The following is an 18748-nucleotide window of genomic DNA, read 5'->3' as shown; positions in this document are numbered from 1 at the left end:
GGAAAATTGATCCTTTTTCTTTAGAAGTATTTCTTACTTATCTTAAACTTATTTCAAAGTCCTTGTGAGTTTACAATAGTCCAAATCCTAAACGACTAAATAGTTTTGAATTTCTTTTCTTGAAAGCTTTGGAATTGTTTTAAAGTTATTTTATTAAAAGATATATACTATTATAAGTCTATGAGCACCTAAGATTGTTATGCCTTCAATTCAGTTTTGTTATCCAATAAAGGTCACAGCTTTTTATTCTACTTTTGAGTTGTGTGATGCAATACAGCCCTAGCTGTGATGCCTGAGGAGGTTTAGGTGTAACACATGTTAGTATAATGTTAGTATACTATTGTAATTAATTGACTATACTATTGTAAGATAGCTGTAAATAACCATCAATTAGGGAACTAATTAAGGCTGTAAATGTCAACCATAATTAGGAGACAATGGGCATCAAGTAGGAGACATATTAGGCATCAATTAGGGAGCCAATTAAGGCTGTAATTGCCAGCCATAATTAGGAGACAATGGGCATCAGTTAGGGCTGTAATTTAGGAATTTATTCTCAAATTTGTGGATACTTCAGTCTATTTAAACCCAATCAGCTTGTGGGAATAAACAAGCAAATTTCTATCAAAATTCCATTGAAATACAGCAAGTTTTGTCATGGTATCAGAGCCTAATTAGGCAATTTTAGAGCTGTTCTTTTATGAGTTTCAACTTTGTTTTTTGAAGAACAAAGTGCAGATTCTGCTGTCTTTAATTCTGCAGTTTCTGTTTCTGCTTTCTTTGTTTAGTTCATATCTTTGATGAACTCTCGATCATAGAAATTCTGAATTTCTATTTGGAGGTTCTCTTCATTTGGAAGAGATTCTGGTAGACATTTTTCTGCAACTTTCTGGCTGTAGGATTTTCATCTTGGTGGGTCTGTTGCTTCTTCTAGTAGACCTGCTCCTGGTTGTGTTATTCCTAATTTTGCATTTCTGGTCTCCTTGTGCTATTTGAGATGGCCACATCAAACACAGTTGAGAGTTTTCATGTTCGCTTCACCGGAAAAAATTATTCTTCATGGGAATTTCAGTTCCAGCTCTTTGTTACAGGAAAAGAACTGTTGGGCCATATAGATGGAAGTGATCCAGCTCCTAAAGATGCTAAGGAGTTGCTTCATTGGAAAGTTAGAGATGCAAGAGTAATGACATGGATTCTGGGGTCAGTTGACCCTCTTATTGCTTCTAATCTAAGATCTTCTAAAACTGCAAAAGCCATGTGGGATTACTTGAAAAAGGTCTATAATCAAGACAATGCTGCAAGACGTTTTCAATTGGAGAGCGATATTGCTAATTATTCTCAAGGAAATCTCTCCATTCAGGAATATTATTCTGGTTTTCAGAATTTATGGGCTGAGTTTACTGACACTATTTATGCTAAAGTGCCTGCAGAATCTCTCTCTGTACTTCAAGAAATTCATGAGCAAAGCAAAAGAGATCAATTCTTAATGAAGTTGAGGTCTGAATTTGAGACGCTTCGCTCAAATTTAATGAGTCGTGTTCCTTCACCTTCTTTAGATATTTGTTTTGGCGAATTACTTCGCGAAGAACAACGTTTTCTCATTCAGGACTCTCTCCAACAAGAAAATACTGTCAAGGTTGCTTTTGCTGCCCAAGGAAGAGGAAAGGGTCGGGACATGAGTAGAATTCAATGTTATAACTGCAAAAATTATGGCCACATTGCTGTCAATTGTGGAAAGAAGTTCTGTAATTATTGCAAACAGTCAGGACATGTCATAAAGGAGTGTCCGACACGGCCTCAAAATCGAAAATCGAATGCTGCCCCAATTGCACCAAATAATCTCACTCATTTTGCTGCTCCAACAGTTTCTACAACTCCCTCTTCAGCTGCTGAACCTGTGATTCTTACTCCAGAAATGGTGCAACAAATGATTATTTCAGCCTTCTCCGCCTTAGGATTACAAGGTAACGATACCTCCTCCTCCTCTCAACTTTGGCTTGTTGATTCTGCTGCCTCAAATCATATGACAAACACATCTAGCATGCTTACCAATGTTCGCAAATATCATGGTTCAACTGAAATTCAGATTGCAAATGGTAGTACAATACCTATTACTGAGATTGGAGATCTTAGACCATGTTTCAACAATGTTTTTATATCTCCAAAGCTCTCAACTAAGCTTCTTTCGGTTGGTCAGTTAGTAGATAACAATTATGATGTGCATTTCTCTCGTAATGGTTGTCTTGTGCAGGATCAGGCATCGGGGACAGTAATCGCGAAGGGGCCTAAAGTTGGGAGACTCTTTCCATTACTATTTTCCGGTCCTCGTATCTCTTCATTTTGTACTACAGTTATTAGCAAAAGTGAACTATGGCATAGACGTTTAGGTCATCCTAATCCTGTTATTTTGTCTCATTTATCAAATTCTGGTTTCTTGGGCAATAAAGAATTCCTTGCTAAGGTTCCTTTTGATTGTTCCACATGTAGACTTGGTAAAAGCAAAACTCTTCCTTTTCCTTCTAATGGTAGTCGTGCTGTCCAATGTTTTGATATAATTCATAGTGATGTCTGGGGCATTACGCCCGTTATTTCTCATGCTCAATACAAGTACTTTGTGACATTTATTGATGATTACAGTAGATATACATGGGTATACTTTCTTCATTCTAAATCTGATGTATATTCTGTTTTTAAGACCTTTTTAGCCTATGTTAAGACTCAGTTTTCTACTTGTATTAAAGTATTACGATCTGATTCTGGAGGAGAATATATGTCTCATGAATTTCAGAATTTTCTTCGTGAGAAAGGGATTGTCTCACAACGTTCATGTCCTTATACACCACAACAAAATGGAGTTGCTGAGCGTAAAAATCGTCATCTTTTGGATGTAACCCGAACTTTGTTAATTGGATCTTCAGTTCCATCTAAGTTTTGGGTTGAAGCCTTATCTACTGCAACTTATCTAATTAATAGAATGCCTTCTCAGGTATTAAGTCTTGACTCCCCATATTTTCGTCTATATCATCAATATCCTAATTATCATGATTTACACACATTTGGTTGTGTTTGTTTTGTTCATCTACCTTCTCATGACCGTCATAAACTTTCCGCTCAATCTGTTAAATGTGCATTTATGGGTTATAATTCTTCTCAAAAGGGTTTTGTTTGCTATGATTCCACTTCTAACAAATTTCGTGTTTCTCGCAATGTTATTTTCTTTGAGCATCAATATTTCTTTCCTAATCTTGCTAAGTCTTCTTCTACTTCTCCCATTCTTCCAATTTTTGAGGATTTACCAATTGTTCCTAATCGGTTTAAGCCTGGATTTGTGTATGGACGACGTCAACCAACGGTGCCTCTTCCCGAGACTGATCCCTCATCTATGTCTGATTCTCCTGAATCTACTCTGCGTCGCTCTACCAGAATATCCCAACCTCCAAGACGGTATGGTTTTCCTCATAATCCTGCTGGATATTCTGCCACTTTATTTGATATTTCTATTCCATCTTGTTATTCACAAGCCTCCAAGAATGAATGTTGGCAAAAAGCCATGCAGGATGAACTTCAAGCTCTTCACGACAATCATACATGGGAAATTCTTCCTTGCCCTCCAAATGTTAAGCCCATTGGATGTAAATGGGTTTATTCAGTCAAGCTTCGTTCTGATGGAACTTTGGATCGATATAAAGCTCGATTGGTTGCTCTTGGCAATAAGCAAAAGTACGGAGTGGACTATGAGGAGACCTTTGCTCCAGTTGCAAAGATGACTACCGTCCGTACTATTATTGCAGTTGCTGCTTCTCAGGGTTGGCCTCTTCATCAAATGGATGTCAAAAATGCTTTTCTTCATGGTGATCTTAAAGAAGATATTTATATGACACTTCCACTGGGTTTGACTTCCTCATCTTCAACACATGTGTGTAAGTTAAAAAGATCTCTGTATGGCCTAAAACAAGCTCCACGTGCCTGGTTTGACAAGTTTCGATCTACCTTACTTCAGTTTTCATTTGTGCAAAGTAAATATGACTCCTCTTTGTTTCTTCACAAGAGTTCTGCTGGTTTTGTTCTACTCCTTGTTTATGTAGATGACATTATTATCACTGGCACTAACACATCAACGATCCTCACTCTTCAACAATCTCTTCAAACTTCTTTTAATATGAAGGATCTTGGTCCACTTACATATTTCTTAGGGCTGGAAGTTCACTATGATTGTTCTGGGATATTTTTGCATCAACACAAATATACTACAGATTTGATTAGTTTAGCAGGCCTTCAAGATTCATCCCCAGTTGATACTCCTTTGGAATTAAACGTCAAGTATCATAGTCAAAACGGAGATCTTCTTCCTGATCCATCTCTTTATCGGCAATTAGTTGGCAGTTTGAATTATCTAACTATTACACGGCCCGATATTTCTTTTGCAGTTCAGCAAGTCAGTCAATTCATGAGTACTCCGCGTCACTTACATCTGGTAGCAGTTCGTCGAATCATTCGCTATCTTCTTGGCACATCTTCTCGGGGTTTATTCTTTCCTACTGGCTCTCCCATACGCCTTGTTGCTTACAGTGATGCTGATTGGGCCGGTTGTCCAGACACTCGACGCTCTATAACTGGTTGGTGTATGTTTCTTGGCGATTCTTTGATATCTTGGAAAAGTAAGAAACAAGACCGTGTTTCAAAATCTTCTACTGAGTCTGAATATCGGGCTATGTCCGCTGCTTGTTCCGAGATTGTTTGGTTACGTGGGTTACTTGCTGAAATTGGCTTTCCTCAGCCTCATTCTACTCCTCTACATGCTGACAACACTAGTGCCATCCAAATTGCTACCAATCCAGTTTTTCATGAACGTACCAAACATATCGAAGTCGACTGTCATTCTATTCGAGAGGCAGTAGATACCAGTGTCATTTCTCTTCCACATGTCTCCACTGCTCTTCAAATTGCTGATGTATTCACAAAATCTATGACACGACAGCGTCATCAATTTCTCGTTGGCAAATTGATGCTTCTTGATCGCCCAGCATCAATTTGAGGGGGGATGTTAGTATAATGTTAGTATACTATTGTAATTAATTGACTATACTATTGTAAGATAGCTGTAAATAACCATCAATTAGGGAACTAATTAAGGCTGTAAATGTCAACCATAATTAGGAGACAATGGGCATCAAGTAGGAGACATATTAGGCATCAATTAGGGAGCCAATTAAGGCTGTAATTGCCAGCCATAATTAGGAGACAATGGGCATCAGTTAGGGCTGTAATTTAGGAATTTATTCCCAAATTTGTGGATACTTCAGTCTATTTAAACCCAATCAGCTTGTGGGAATAAACAAGCAAATTTCTATCAAAATTCCATTGAAATACAGCAAGTTTTGTCAACACAAACACTCATCCTTCCATTTGACAATTCAGGTTACTGCCCATGGTTCACTGTTCATGGGTACTGTTCATAATACTGTAACAGACCCAGAATCCCTTTTTCTTATTTGATCTGTGCCTCTTTAATCTATTCTCATGCAAAACCCTAATTATTCTCTTAAAGACCTATTAATTCTAGGATTCTAGCAAACCAAAAACTCAACCTTAAAACACTATCCCCCCTAGCCATATGTTACAAATCCACCATGGTCAACCACCAACTGATATTTAGGACAGGATACAAGCCTTAGAATTTAAGATCAGCTTCAATGTCTTGTTTAAGAAGCATCCGACTTGATCAGAGAAGAATGAAACATCTTTTGTAACTAAATTGATACATTTCTCTAGCCTATTCAGTTTTACTATATGAATAGGTATACCTACCAGGGTATCATTTATATCCACCACGTTTAATTTGAACATCCTTAACCTAGGTGCCATACCATAAGTTCACCTGATAATTGTAACATTTTTTGTTACGGGACAGTGATACCAACCAACTTGAAGGTAACTTTATGAATCCCCACCAAAAGGTAAGAAGGTCAAACTGTTATCTTGATATATACTCGGGATAAGAAAGTTAAATGTTACAACTATCGAGTGAACTTATAGTATAGCACCCAGAGTAAGGAAGTTCAAAAGTTAAGTATATCTACCAGGGTATAAAATATATGATAGGGTACTTGACTCTTAACTTTTGAGCTTCCTCCCCCTCTCCCCCACCCCCCCCCCCCCACCCCCCCCAAAAAAAAAAAAAAAAAAAAAAAAAATACAGAAAAAAAAAATGCCGAACGTAACAAATCCACCATGGCCAATCATCAACTGATATTTATGAGCGTGGGACAGGGTACAAGCCTTAGAAATTAAAATCGGCTTGAATGTCTTGTTTAAGAAGCATCTGACTTGATCAGAGAAGAATGAGACATCTTTTGTAACTAAATTGACACATTTCTCTTATCTATTCAGCTTTACTACATGAGCATATTTAACCACAAAAAAGGTCCAGAAGCATGTATAATCTAATTTATTTAGCATATGTCAGCTTTTCCTGTATGTGAGTTTAAGGTCATATTGAAAAAGACCGTGGATAGAGAAATGTGAAGAGGAAAGATAAATACATTGTTTTATCATTACCGAAGGCATTTACATAGAAAAAAAAGTTTCAAGCCAACGCCTTCTCTCATAGGCCAAACAAAAGGGATAATGGACCAGGACATGGAAATACTATACTTAGGTGCAATGAAACAGAAAATTGAAAATAAAAGCCACCAGAAAAACTCACAATTTTGTATTTTTCAAGTGGTAAAAACCCATTTCTTTAATCTGCTCCTCTTTTTTGTTTCTCTCATTCCTAAGTTCAAAGCATTCTCGCTCCTGAAAGGGTAAATAATCATAAATAGAATCCCTTCTAAAATGATTCTTTGTGATTAGCAGCCAAACCAATGGCAAAATAACACCAAAAAGGAGAAAAGCTAATAGCTTTTAGAAAAACGTAAGAAAATTTAGGAGTCATAATCAAAAGCAAAAGCAAACAATGGAACAACCAAAACAATGGCCAACAATGCCAGATTACGCATGAGGAATCAATCCTTTGAAAAGAAAATTCATTGTAAATAGAAGATATGATACCACTGAAATTGAATCCAACATTATCTCATTATGATTTATTTTCATATAACATCATCAACCATGTTTTTAGACAAGATATGAAACTTAAATCCAGTTGGTTCTGTATAACAATTCTGCCACAAGAGGCCTCCATAACCTCTTAGACTGCTAAAAGGTCATTGTGAATTGTGAAACAAACAAAGATTTATTCACCTTTTGTAAATCATAACTTGATAAACAAAGAAATTCATCACTCTATCATAAATTGGGTTTCAGCAGTAAGAACATGTATTCAAACATTAAGCAAGAGGAAGCCTAAATAGTACTGTCAAAAAACAAGGTACTGCAAAAGAACAATCTTATCATCACAGTCAACTCCATAATTGAGTAAGCAAACATTCACAGTAGAATAAATTTATTCTGATTCAGACTTGAACTGCAAGGAAAAATAAAAGTAAATCTTTGATATAAAGAAGAATTAGGTGTAGTTGTAGAATGCACATACCAGGTCCAAAAGCTGCTTGGAGACATGACCCAACTCTCTCTGTAATTTGCAATGGTTACATCAGAATTCATCATTATCATGGAAAAACTCTAAATTGTTTCTAATTATCGAAAAGAATAAGGAAGAAGCGTTCCTCATAAAACCCATATAGAAAAAAAAAAAGGAAAAGTTTTGCAATTTCACCTAAAAGCCAATAAAGGTTCATACTTGTGCACTCGATATAAATAGATAGAAAATTCTTCGCTGAACTTAGACTTTTTAAATTGAGCAAAAAAAAAAAAAAAAAAAAAGAAATGTATAGTTTTCTCTCTTTTATACCAAATATCATGGCAAACAAATGCTAAAAAAAAACAAAAAAGTAAGCATTATCCAATATTATCTCATCCCATATTTCAAAAAGAAAAATAAAATTTCCAGGCCCGTCAGTGCAACCATTCCTTTACTTTGTTCAATAGAGTATTGTTTCCAAGCACATCTTTCTTACACTTTCTAATCAATCAAACAAACAAACCCGAGAATTGAAAAGTGAAACCATAGAAAAGAATTAAAAACCCTAAATTGGAAACCTGTAAAGATTTATAGTAGGCCAATGGTTCCTAATCTCAAAAATAAATAAACAAACAAAAATAACCTTTAAGCGGTCAATCTCTCGGTCTTTGGCGTCATCTTGAGGAAGAGAAATGCCACTGGAGAAAAGATCAACTTTGCTGTCGTCAAAAGTAACAGGCCTGTGAGAGAGTTGCCGCGGAGGAGAGTAACTCAGATGATGTTGCTGCTGCTGCTGTTTGCTGGTGCGTTCTACCTCTTGTAAAACCTGGTCTACGAAATCTGGGTCCCAATCTTCAAAATCATCTTCGCTTATTCTTTTTCCCTCCATTTGTTTTGCATATAGGTAGGGGGAAACAGAGAGGATATCAAGACCCTCGGACCTCAATTCAGTTTGACATTAGTAAATAGTAGTAGTGATAGTAAGCGCTGAGTGGTAGGCTATCGGTGCACTGGTTTTCAGTATTGTTATGGGACAACTAGTTACTAGCATGGGACAATTTGCGTTTTAAGTTTTTTATTTTTGCTGTTTTGATGTTTAAATAAAAAAAAAAAATTGTTGTTTAGCTAACCATTTAAAAAAGTATTTTGACCATCTAGGCTAGATTTGTCATTTGACACGAACATGATTTTTTTGTCATATTACCATCTATCTATAATCTATAATCCCACGTCTATCGTCTATGATCTATAATATATATATAAATCTAGAAAGATGATGTGCTTAACAAATTCATCTTAGTATAACACAAATTAAAGATTTAGTATTTTATCATAACAAATTAGAATCTACGATGGATGGAAAGATGATGTGAAGGATTTTATTCGAATTCCAATGTAAAAAGCGGCTCATATAGCATTGTCAGACCCCTCTATAATCTATAATTTATATTTATAACATGCTAGTCATTTTTATGATATGCATTGCACGTTTATTATATTCGTTGATACTCATTTTTTGTATTATTTTTATTTTTTTATTTATATAATATAAGCATAAACTTTTGTCTAGATTAAAATAAATAAAAGTGGTTAATTTGTATTTCATTTTATCGTACAAATTACTTATAATGATAATAGTACAATAGCGGTATTACTTACCCAATGTTCTAGAGAAAAGAATATATGCAAATACACACAAATTATTGAAACTTCAAAAAGAGACCCAAAACATAAATATTTAGCTCTAGTTTTTTTTCAGTTTCCTAAATAATATTTTTTTTCAAGTCAAAGAGATTTAAAATATAAGTGTCACGATCCAAAATCATGGACCGGACCGGCATTAGGGCCTAGGTAAGCTTAAGACTCCGAGACCCATAGTAAGCCTAAACTACAAAGTCCATAGACGCAAGCAAAATCCTAGGAACAGTAAGCCCATATTATCTTATATATAAACATCTAGTAACCACATAATCTTCACCCACTATCAAACATCTCATTCATAGTAAGGCTACTTGTCATACATGCATTTAGGTAATTAATTAAGACCTTCATGTAACAGACTGATTTTTTTCTTTTAGTGTCGGTAATAGTGATTTATCGGTCCGGGACTTGGTATTATTTTAGTCCGGAAAAATTACTATGCATAGTTAATATTTTATTTACTATTTTTGGAGCATGTTTGCATGATTTAGGTGGGTAGAAAATATTTAATGAATATTTTTGGAGAAGTTATGTATTAAATGCATAATATTTCTAGTGTGGTATATTAAGAAATAAATGAGGAATTATTTTAGTGGAGTTAATTTAATTAATTGGTGGAGTTAAATAAGAAGTAGAAGAGAATTATTTGAGGAATATTTAGAGCCATTGGATGAGATTACTTGGGACTTGATCTTAGCCACACATTTTGCATGATTTTAGGAAGTCAAATTTGACTTTGGCACTTAAAAGTAAACACCACAACATTTTTGTCTTTCTTCTCTTATCTTCTCCACGCCATTTCCATTTTCTTCCTTCTTCTTTCATTTTCTTCATTTTCTTACCTCCAAATTTACCACCAAACTACCTAATTAAACCATAGAATAGGACTTAATGCTTAAGAATTAAGGAGTAGAAGTTGAGATTTGTGATTAAAAGCAAAGAGAAGTGAAGTTACCATTGAAGCAAGTAAGTTGTGGTTTTTGAGTTTTGTGAATTGTTAAGTAGAATTCATGGTTTAGACATGTTATTGATGCATTAAATCATGCTCCAACTATTTCTTTTGTCAAGTTTTGCTTGTAATGTTGATTTTTCATGCTTTGAAGAGGTTGGAGAACCATCCTCAAAGGGGAAAGAGAAAGCCAAGGAGTAAGGCTTTCCAAGCTTATTCAAGCTTGTTAATAAGGTTAGTGCAATCATAATTTCACTTGTTTAAGTTGTTTTACATGGTTAGGATTTTGAATATATTTTGGGAACTTTGTATGTTTTGTTGAAATTGCTGAATTTTAATGTGAGATGTGTTCTGCCGTGGGATTGGAACTCATTTTTGACCCCTTTATACTTCCCATTTGTTTCTGACTTCTTCATGAAAGTTGTAGCTCTATTTCTCAGCTTTCCAAAACATATTCTTATGTCTAATTTCAATACTTGTAGCTCAACTTAGGATTGAAATACCAAAACTGGTTCTGTTATGATGTCTTACCTGTATATCCGAAATTATTGTCCATTTTGACCACTCAAATGGCAAAATAATGTCTTATGTTCTTCATAAAAGTTATAGCTTTACTTCTTATCTTTCCAACCCATCCTCTTGTGTCCAAATTGGAGATACATAGCTCAACTTATGGCTGAAACACCCAAACTGACTCTGTTGTGTCGGGCCACATGCATTACTAAATTGAGTGCCCATTTTGACCACTATAATGATAAGATTAGGTTCTGAGTTCTGCATAAAAGTTGTTGCCCTATGTCTTGAGAATTCTCTCGTTCTAGATTGATTTCATTTGAGTGTTTGGTGAAGTAGGAATTCAAGAAACATTGGACTTGGTTCTGCTGAATCAGGTCTGATCTGTTGGTCTGTGTTCTGAGCTTTTGTTTGTTATCTTACTCTATGATCTGGGCTGTGGTCCCTTCTGAACATTTGTAGCATTTGGTCTTAGCTTTCTAATGAATCTGATTTCATTCAATTTGGAGACCCATAACTCACATTATGTGTTAAAAACCCAGCAGAGGTCAAGTTTATGGAAATGCTGAAAAGTTCTTGATTTATGTACTTTTATACTATATTAAGTATATATACATTTATAGTGTTTTGAGTAAAAATTTTGAACTGATGAGTACTAAATGAAGAGGTTTTGATTAAGAATTATTGCTTTTGTGAAAGAATGATTTTGATTTGGGCTCTACTATGCATGATTGAGACGTGGTATGATGAGATGGATTTTGTTATTGTGAAGCTATGATCATATGCTAGGGTTATCAGCCCTTATAAATAGGCGGACGCGCTTATTTGTGTGATGGGGTGGTGCTTTCATAGGCCACGGTGGTGCTTTCATAGGCCACGATTGTGTGATGGGGGTGGTGCTTTCATAGGCCACGGTGGTGCTTTCATAGGCCACGAGTATGTGATGGGGGTGGCGCTAATATAGGCCACGATCAAATCTGCTTATGTTCATTCTGCATGAGTACGAGCCTCAACAAAAAATGAAATTTTATTGTTGCTATAAAAGAATGAAGACATATTTGTATTTATAATCTTCTCATTGCTTTCAAAGTATTTGAATTAAATGAATGCGATTTCGGTATTTATATAGTTAAGTAATTTCAGATTTGACTTGGCTTTTCTATTTAATTTAATTGTTGGTTATTTAGCACCACTGAGTCTTCCACTCAGCGCGTTGATTTTTATCACGCGCAGGTTAGGAGCGGAGGGTGTTCTTCAAGACCAGAGGACAAGCATCAGAGTAGAGATCACATTTTAGGTAGGATATTTTGTAAATGGTGATTTTTGGCATGTATATAAAGATTGTATTATGGAGGTTGTATATAATAAGTTTATAATGTATTAAGAGTTATGATTATTGAAGGAAATAACATCTTATTATATTTTTGGTGTATGATGATTATATATTCCTTGAAAGGAATGTGTTTAGACTATGATGCGTATGTTGATGGATATTTAGAAGTGCTTGTGGTATGTTATGTTGAATTGGAGTTTTGGGGTTTGGAGAAAATTGGAAGTGTGTATATTTTCTTTGTGTGGCAAGTTAATTTTTAGGGGAAACTCTTGCGAAATTTTCGTAGGAATTTCCTTAAATATTATTTTCGTTAACAAAAAAAAAAAAAAAAAACAAAATGTTAATTACTTGCCTCCTTATGAAAATTTAACCACTTCTAATTTGTGATCTAGCTTTAATAAGTGACATAAGACGGTGCTCTGGCACCGATTGTGGCATCCGCCGTCTGGTTCTCCGGGATTGGCCGGTGGGTGTTACACTTCATGAGACCAATAGATTAGCATACTCATTTTGATACATGAGTATGGATATCTAAATCATACAGCTGCAGAGTTAATAAAAATTAAGGATAATAAAAGCCTTCATAAAAATTACATGTTTTAAGTAATTACTGAAATTAGAGATTTACTTTTATAGCCCTGCGGACAAGGATGCAGAGCTTTATGTCATGCCCCACATAGCAGGCAGGCGAAATTGCGAGATAGCATCTGAAATGGCTTGCCAATGTGCGAAAAATTCTGGAAGCCTCCAGAATTTGCGGAAAAGGTTTGGAAGGCTAAAAATGGGTTATCACAATGACCCAAGACATGTGAAGCCTCAAGCCCAAAGGTGGAAGCCTTAAGCCCAAAGGTGGAAGCCTTAAGCCCACTAGGTATTTGATGAAATGCCTAGGACATTCTAGAACATTCCAGCACACAGATGTTTGATGAAATGTCTCAACCAATCTAGAATGTTCCCTTGTAATCTCCACCATACTTTTTTGTAGGCAAATTATAGCCACACATTGAGGAGGTGGAAAAGCCTATAAATACCTCTCCTCCCTCATTTATAATCATCATGTACAAAGTGATTCAAAAGCAATACTACAAGCTCTTCCAAAATTCCCTTGTGCTCTCTTCCATACTTAGCTTCTATTTTCGCTCCAACACACTTCAAGGCTTACTTAGGACATCCTAAACACTCAAGGGCGACTAAGTGCCGCACGGATAAGCATAGCTAAATCCTATCTCCTTGACTGGTATCAGAGCAACAGTTTCATCCTAGGTACCAAGCCTTTCATCTTGACTTATGGCGAACAAGCAAGCCAACGTGGTTATTGCTAAAGAACAACAACCCGAGCATGCTGAGTCTACTCGAGGCCGTGAGCCATCGTGTACTCAACCTAAGCGGGAGAAGTCCAAAGTACGGGAGTCTCCCACCGATCCTGTGGAGCGAAGAATCAGAGCTCTTAAGCGATCCTTATCCACTCAAGAGGCTTATGTGAGTGAACTGTCCGAGCAACTTGATAATGTTGTTCAAGAGAATGAAGAGATCACTAAGGCTGCTAAGGACATGATCACTAAGCTTGGCAAAGCCCTTCGAGAGGAGCTCTGAGCCCTTACCAACGAGGTGACTGAGGTACGTGTAATTGCTAAATCTGAAGTTAGTCTTTTACGTAAGGAAGTAGATGCTATCCGTTCTAAGTGTCGGATGCACCATGGTATGAGTAGTCCCGCCTCAACTAGTGCTACCACCGGTCCTTTGGTAACTAGTCTAAAGGTGCCCAAGCCTGCGATGTACAATGGTACACGTAGTGCTTCGATGGCAGAGAACTTTCTCTTTGGCCTTGAACAATACTTTGAGGCCATGGGGGTATTGGATGATGCTGCCAAGATTGGCAATGCCCCTACATTCCTTCGGGATGTTGCTCAACTCTGGTGGCGAAGGAAACACACAGAGCGTGAGAAAGGCATATGTACTATCCATATGTGGGATCAATTTAAGGCAGAATTGCAAAAGCACTTCGTGCCTCATAATGTCGAAAGCGAAGCAAAGGGTAAACCACGTCGTCTACGACAATGCGGTAGCATCCTCGATTACATCAAGGAATTCACTACCCTCATGTTGGAGATTGATGATTTGTCTAACAAAGATGCTCTCTTTCACTTCAAGGATGGGCTGAAGGATTGGGCAAAGGTGGAGATAGAGTGGCATAGCGTGCAAACACTTGATGATGCCATTGCCGTGGTCGAATCTCTAACTGACTACTCCACCCAAACTAGGAACAAGAAGCCAGTCCCTGGCAAGAGTGGGGGAGAGAAACAAGGTCAGAGGAAGGATCATAATCACAAGGAGAGTGTTTCATCCAAGTCTTTCGATGGAAAATATGATAAGCCATTTAAGAAGAATGAATCCAAGCCTCCTAAACCTTGCTTCATCTGAGATGGACCACATTGGGTACGAGACTGCCCCAACAAGAAGGCAATGAATGCCATGGTTGCCAAGTTCAACAAGGAGAAACAAGGGACGGGGGAATCTCAAGCCAACATGGGGTCCCTATAATATTTGAGCTCCATTCCAAGACCCTTCCTCCTAGCATGTCCAAGAAGGAGAAGGGACTATTATATGCAGATGTAGCCATCAATGATAAACCGCCTAGTGCTATGCTAGACACTGGGGCTACACACAACTTTATAGATGTCGAGGAAGCCAAACGACTAGGCCTTGACATTATTAGAGGTGGAGATACTATCAAATCGATAAACTCACCAGCAAAACCAATTGCGAGAGTGGCGAAGGCTCTACTTGTGCAAATTGGCTCATGGTGTGGTACGCTAGACTTCACCATTGTGCCTATAGACGATTTCAAAGTAGTATTGGGCCTAGCATTTTTCCGCTAGGTAAACAAACTCCTCTTCCGTACCTCAAGTTCCTTATTAATACTTGAAAGAAGTAAGCCATGCATGATCCCATTGAAGAGCATAGAGAAATCAACACTAATGATCTTTGCTATGCAATTCAAGAGGGGTTTCAAATCAGCTGAAAGTTATATAGCAACCATTAGGGAACTAAGTGAGGCCGAGGAGGTGACGAATCTTAAGTAGACCTTGCCCGAATGTCAAGCTGTGTTGGATGAGTATAAGGATGTCTGCCTCCACAATTGCCTAAAAAGCTTCCTCCTAGAAGGGAGGTTGATCATCAAATTGAGCTTGAGCCTGGTGCTAAGCTGCCAGCCATGTCTCCTTATCGGATGTTGTGGATCCCGTATGTGTATGGCACAACCCAAGAGGGGGGGTGAATTGGGTTTTCTAAAAATATTTTAGAATTTAAAAATAGAATATCAAATTCTAAGTGCAGCGGAAAAATAAAGAACTTGTGAGAATAAGTTATGGATTAGAACTTCCTCACAATGTTCTATTTATAAAGAATAGAAAGACTATGCAAAATGCAGCTATTAATTAAAACTACTTCACAATGTCTTATTCAATATAAGAACTTCTTTATGACGGAAAGCTATTATATTTAGAACTTCCTCATAAAGTTTAGAAAATCATATAAGACTGTATGAGAGACAGTTATTGAAATTAGAACTGCGTCACAGAGCCTTAACCAAGTTTAGAAACATATTAGAAATCCAAGTAGTGAAATATACTGTAAATAGAAGAACTGTTTAGAACTTGGTATATTCACTTATCAAAATTCTAGAGTTCTAATATTCAAAAAAGATAAGACTTATTCCAGTTTTAGAACATCAAATCATTAACAACTTTAGCATTTCTAAAATATAAACAAGAGTGTAAGTAAAGCAGTATCAAGCGAAACTTCAGAAATTAAAAAGATCAACACAGTGATTTATATTGGTTCGATACTAACTCGCCTACATCCACTCCCCAAGACTCATCTTGAGATCATCAACTATGTTATCTCTTTTCAAGGGTAAGAGACAAACCAACAGTACAAGGCAATAGATCAACACCTAGATTTACCCTTTATCCCACTAGATTTTCCAAAGGTTCTAATTAACCTCAACCCTTTCTGTTTTTGGCAGAGTACGGAAACTCAATTCAAGACATTAGAATCTCTCTCACGGAGAAGGTCGCTTGATAACCTCTTTCACAATAGCTTCTAACCTAAGCTATTACACAAATGTTTATCAAATAAAAACCTGTCTACTATAGATTACAAAATCTAAATAGACAGAAAGAAATGCACATATAAGCACAGGAAAAACAGTTTATCAGATTAGAAAATCGTTTAGAACACAAAACTGTTTTTCAAAAGCGGTGATTGTAAAAATTCTTTTCTCTTTAAAGATGAAAACGTGAAGTGCAGAGATGAAAAGAAAAATGGGGGTAGAGAGTAAGTTATGAGAGATAAAGGATGTGATCAATAGGCGAAAACTCTTAAAACGAAAACTCTTTCTTCCACTTAGTTCAAAGCGTGAAAACACCTTTTTATAGAGAGATTTGTGACTCTCGTTTTTAGAAAGTGGATATTTCATTTTGAAATCAGAATATTTGCTTTCCTTATTTGGAAGATACAAAAATCTTAGTTACCAAAAAGTTTATTAAGATACAAAAATCTTAGTTACCAAAAAGTTTATTTTATCGTTTTGGTAAGAGAATAGAAAACGATCTTTCTTCCCTTAAACATAAAGATTTTCCGAAAGCATTTTATTTGGGAAAGTATTTTTCGAAGAGATACTACTTACTAAAAACGAAAAGATATAATCTTTCTTTGTTTTAGGTAAGAGAATAAATAAAAATCCTTTAGATCTTCAAAGGGATTTTCCGAAAAAGAAAGTGTATGATTTATTACCAAAATTGTTAGAGACATAATCTCTTTAATTTTAGGTAATTGAATCATTTTCATTTTTAAAGAATATTTTTGAAAATAAATTTTTGACAAAAGAATTATTTTTGAAGAAACTAATTTTCGAAAAATATTTTTGATGAGAAAAAAATAGTTTATGTGCTTATAAATGAATTTTCTCTCTATCCTACAATGTATCCTAAATGCCTAACCACTAGGGTCTTCGAATCTCTTCACATACAATGTAGGACTTGCCTTGTTCGTTTTCTTTCCATAAGAATTCTGCATAAAATAATATTAGCACAAATAATATAATTTAAATTTATTTATTTTGTTTTAATCATCAAAATTACGAGATTAGAAATTAACCCTTGAGCCAACAGATGTCTCCTCTAGAGTTGGAAGAACTGAGGAAGCAACTCCAGGATCTTCTCAACTTGAAGTACATTCAACCCTCTAAGGCTCCTTATGGCGCACCAGTCCTCTTCCACAAGAAGAAGGATGGCCCTTTACGAATGTGCATAAACTATCGGGCCTTAAACAAGATCACTATCAAGAATAAATACCCAGTACCTTTGATAACTGATCTCTTTGATCAATTGGGGAATGCACGATGGTCTTTGAAGTTGGACTTACGGTCGGGTTACTATCAAGTGCGGATTGCGGCAGGGGATGAGCCGAAAACGACTTGTGTAACTCGATATGGTGCATTCGAGTTTTTAGTGATGCCTTTTGGTTTGACTAATGCCCCAGCCACGTTCTGCACTCTCATGAACAAGCTGTTCCACCCCTTCCTCGATAAATTCGTGGTGGTTTACTTGGACGACATTGTAGTGTATAACACTTCTCTCGAAGAGCATGTGCAGCATCTCAAGCAAGTCTTCCAAGTTCTCCGAGAAAATGAACTTTATGTAAAGGTGGAAAAGTGTTGCTTTGCTCAACAAGAAGTGGAGTTCCTTGGGCATAAGATCAAGGACGGCAAGCTAATGATGGATCCAACAAAAGTCAAAGCCATTAAAGATTGGCAACTCCATCAAACATTCCCGAGCTAAGATCTTTCTTGGGCCTGGTAAACTATTATCGCCACTTCATAAAGGGGTATTCAGCTATTGCGGCACCCTTGACGAATTTGCTCAAGAAAAGTTGCTCATGACATTGGTCTTCGCAATGCTAAGATGCCTTCGAAGAGCTAAAGCAAATGGGGTCCGAACAGCCTGTTATGGTGCTTCTTGACTATACGAAGCCTTTTGAGGTGCATACGGATGCATCAGACTTTGCCATTGGAGGGGTATTGATGCAAGATGGCCATCCCATCGCTTATGAAAGTCGAAAACTGAATGATACCGAATGTCGGTATACCGTCCAATAGAAGGAGATGATAGCCATTATTCATTGCCTACGAACATGGTGCCACTACTTGCTTGGCAGCAAGTTTGTAGTCAAGAAAGATAATGTGGCCACGAGCTACTTTCAAACACAAAAGAAGCTAAGTCCCAAGCAAGCTCAATGGTAAGACTTCTTGGCGAAGTTTGATTACAAGCTTGAATATAAACCAGGGAAGGCCAACGTTGTAGCCGACGCACTAAGTCCTAAGGCGAAGCTAGCCAGCCTTAGTGCTAGTGCCCCCACAAAGCAACCTATTGGATCGCATCCGAGAAGGTATGCAACATGATACTTTTGTCAGGAACTTGCTTAAACTTACAAAAGAGGGTAAGACATGAAGATTTTGGGAGCAAGATGGAGTACTTTACACTCATGGCAACCCAGTCTTCATGCCAAAATGGGGGAACCTTCGCAAAGAAATCCTTAAGGAGTCCCACGATTCAAAATGGGCTAGACATCCTGGTGCGACTCGTACAATGGCCTTAGTAAGAGCTCACTACTATTGGCCAAGAATGTAAGATGACGTCGAGACGTATGTCAAGACTTGCCTTAT

At 36.8% G+C, this 18748-nt stretch overlaps 1 protein-coding gene across 1 annotated transcript; it reads right to left on the bottom strand.

The window, feature by feature from the left end:
* Positions 1-6522: 6522 nt before the first annotated feature.
* On the bottom strand, positions 6523-8579 carry LOC105631771 (protein SENSITIVE TO UV 2). Its single transcript, XM_037641661.2, has 3 exons — positions 8169-8579; positions 7538-7576; positions 6523-6798 (listed from the first exon to the last, which is right to left on the bottom strand). The coding sequence occupies exons 1-3, from the start codon at positions 8412-8414 to the stop codon at positions 6703-6705; spliced, it is 381 nt and encodes a 126-aa protein (XP_037497589.1). The 5' UTR covers positions 8415-8579; the 3' UTR covers positions 6523-6702.
* Positions 8580-18748: the final 10169 nt, after the last annotated feature.

Source organism: Jatropha curcas, chromosome 11 (assembly GCF_041381405.1).
Source record: "Jatropha curcas cultivar XTBG-Jc1 chromosome 11, XTBG_Jcur_1.0, whole genome shotgun sequence".
Taxonomy (NCBI): Eukaryota; Viridiplantae; Streptophyta; class Magnoliopsida; order Malpighiales; family Euphorbiaceae; genus Jatropha; species Jatropha curcas.
This window is presented reverse-complemented; position numbering and strand designations above follow the sequence as displayed.

Excerpts from the sequence above, each read along its gene's own strand:
- LOC105631771 (XM_037641661.2), bottom strand. The coding sequence starts at position 8,414 with ATGGAGGGAAAAAGAATAAGCGAAGATGATTTTGAAGATTGGGACCCA. Across the intron at positions 7,577-8,168 it reads GAGAGATTGACCGCTTAAAG|AGAGAGTTGGGTCATGTCTC; the intron begins GTTATTTTTGTT and ends TGCAAATTACAG. Across the intron at positions 6,799-7,537 it reads CCAAGCAGCTTTTGGACCTG|GAGCGAGAATGCTTTGAACT; the intron begins GTATGTGCATTC and ends TTACCCTTTCAG.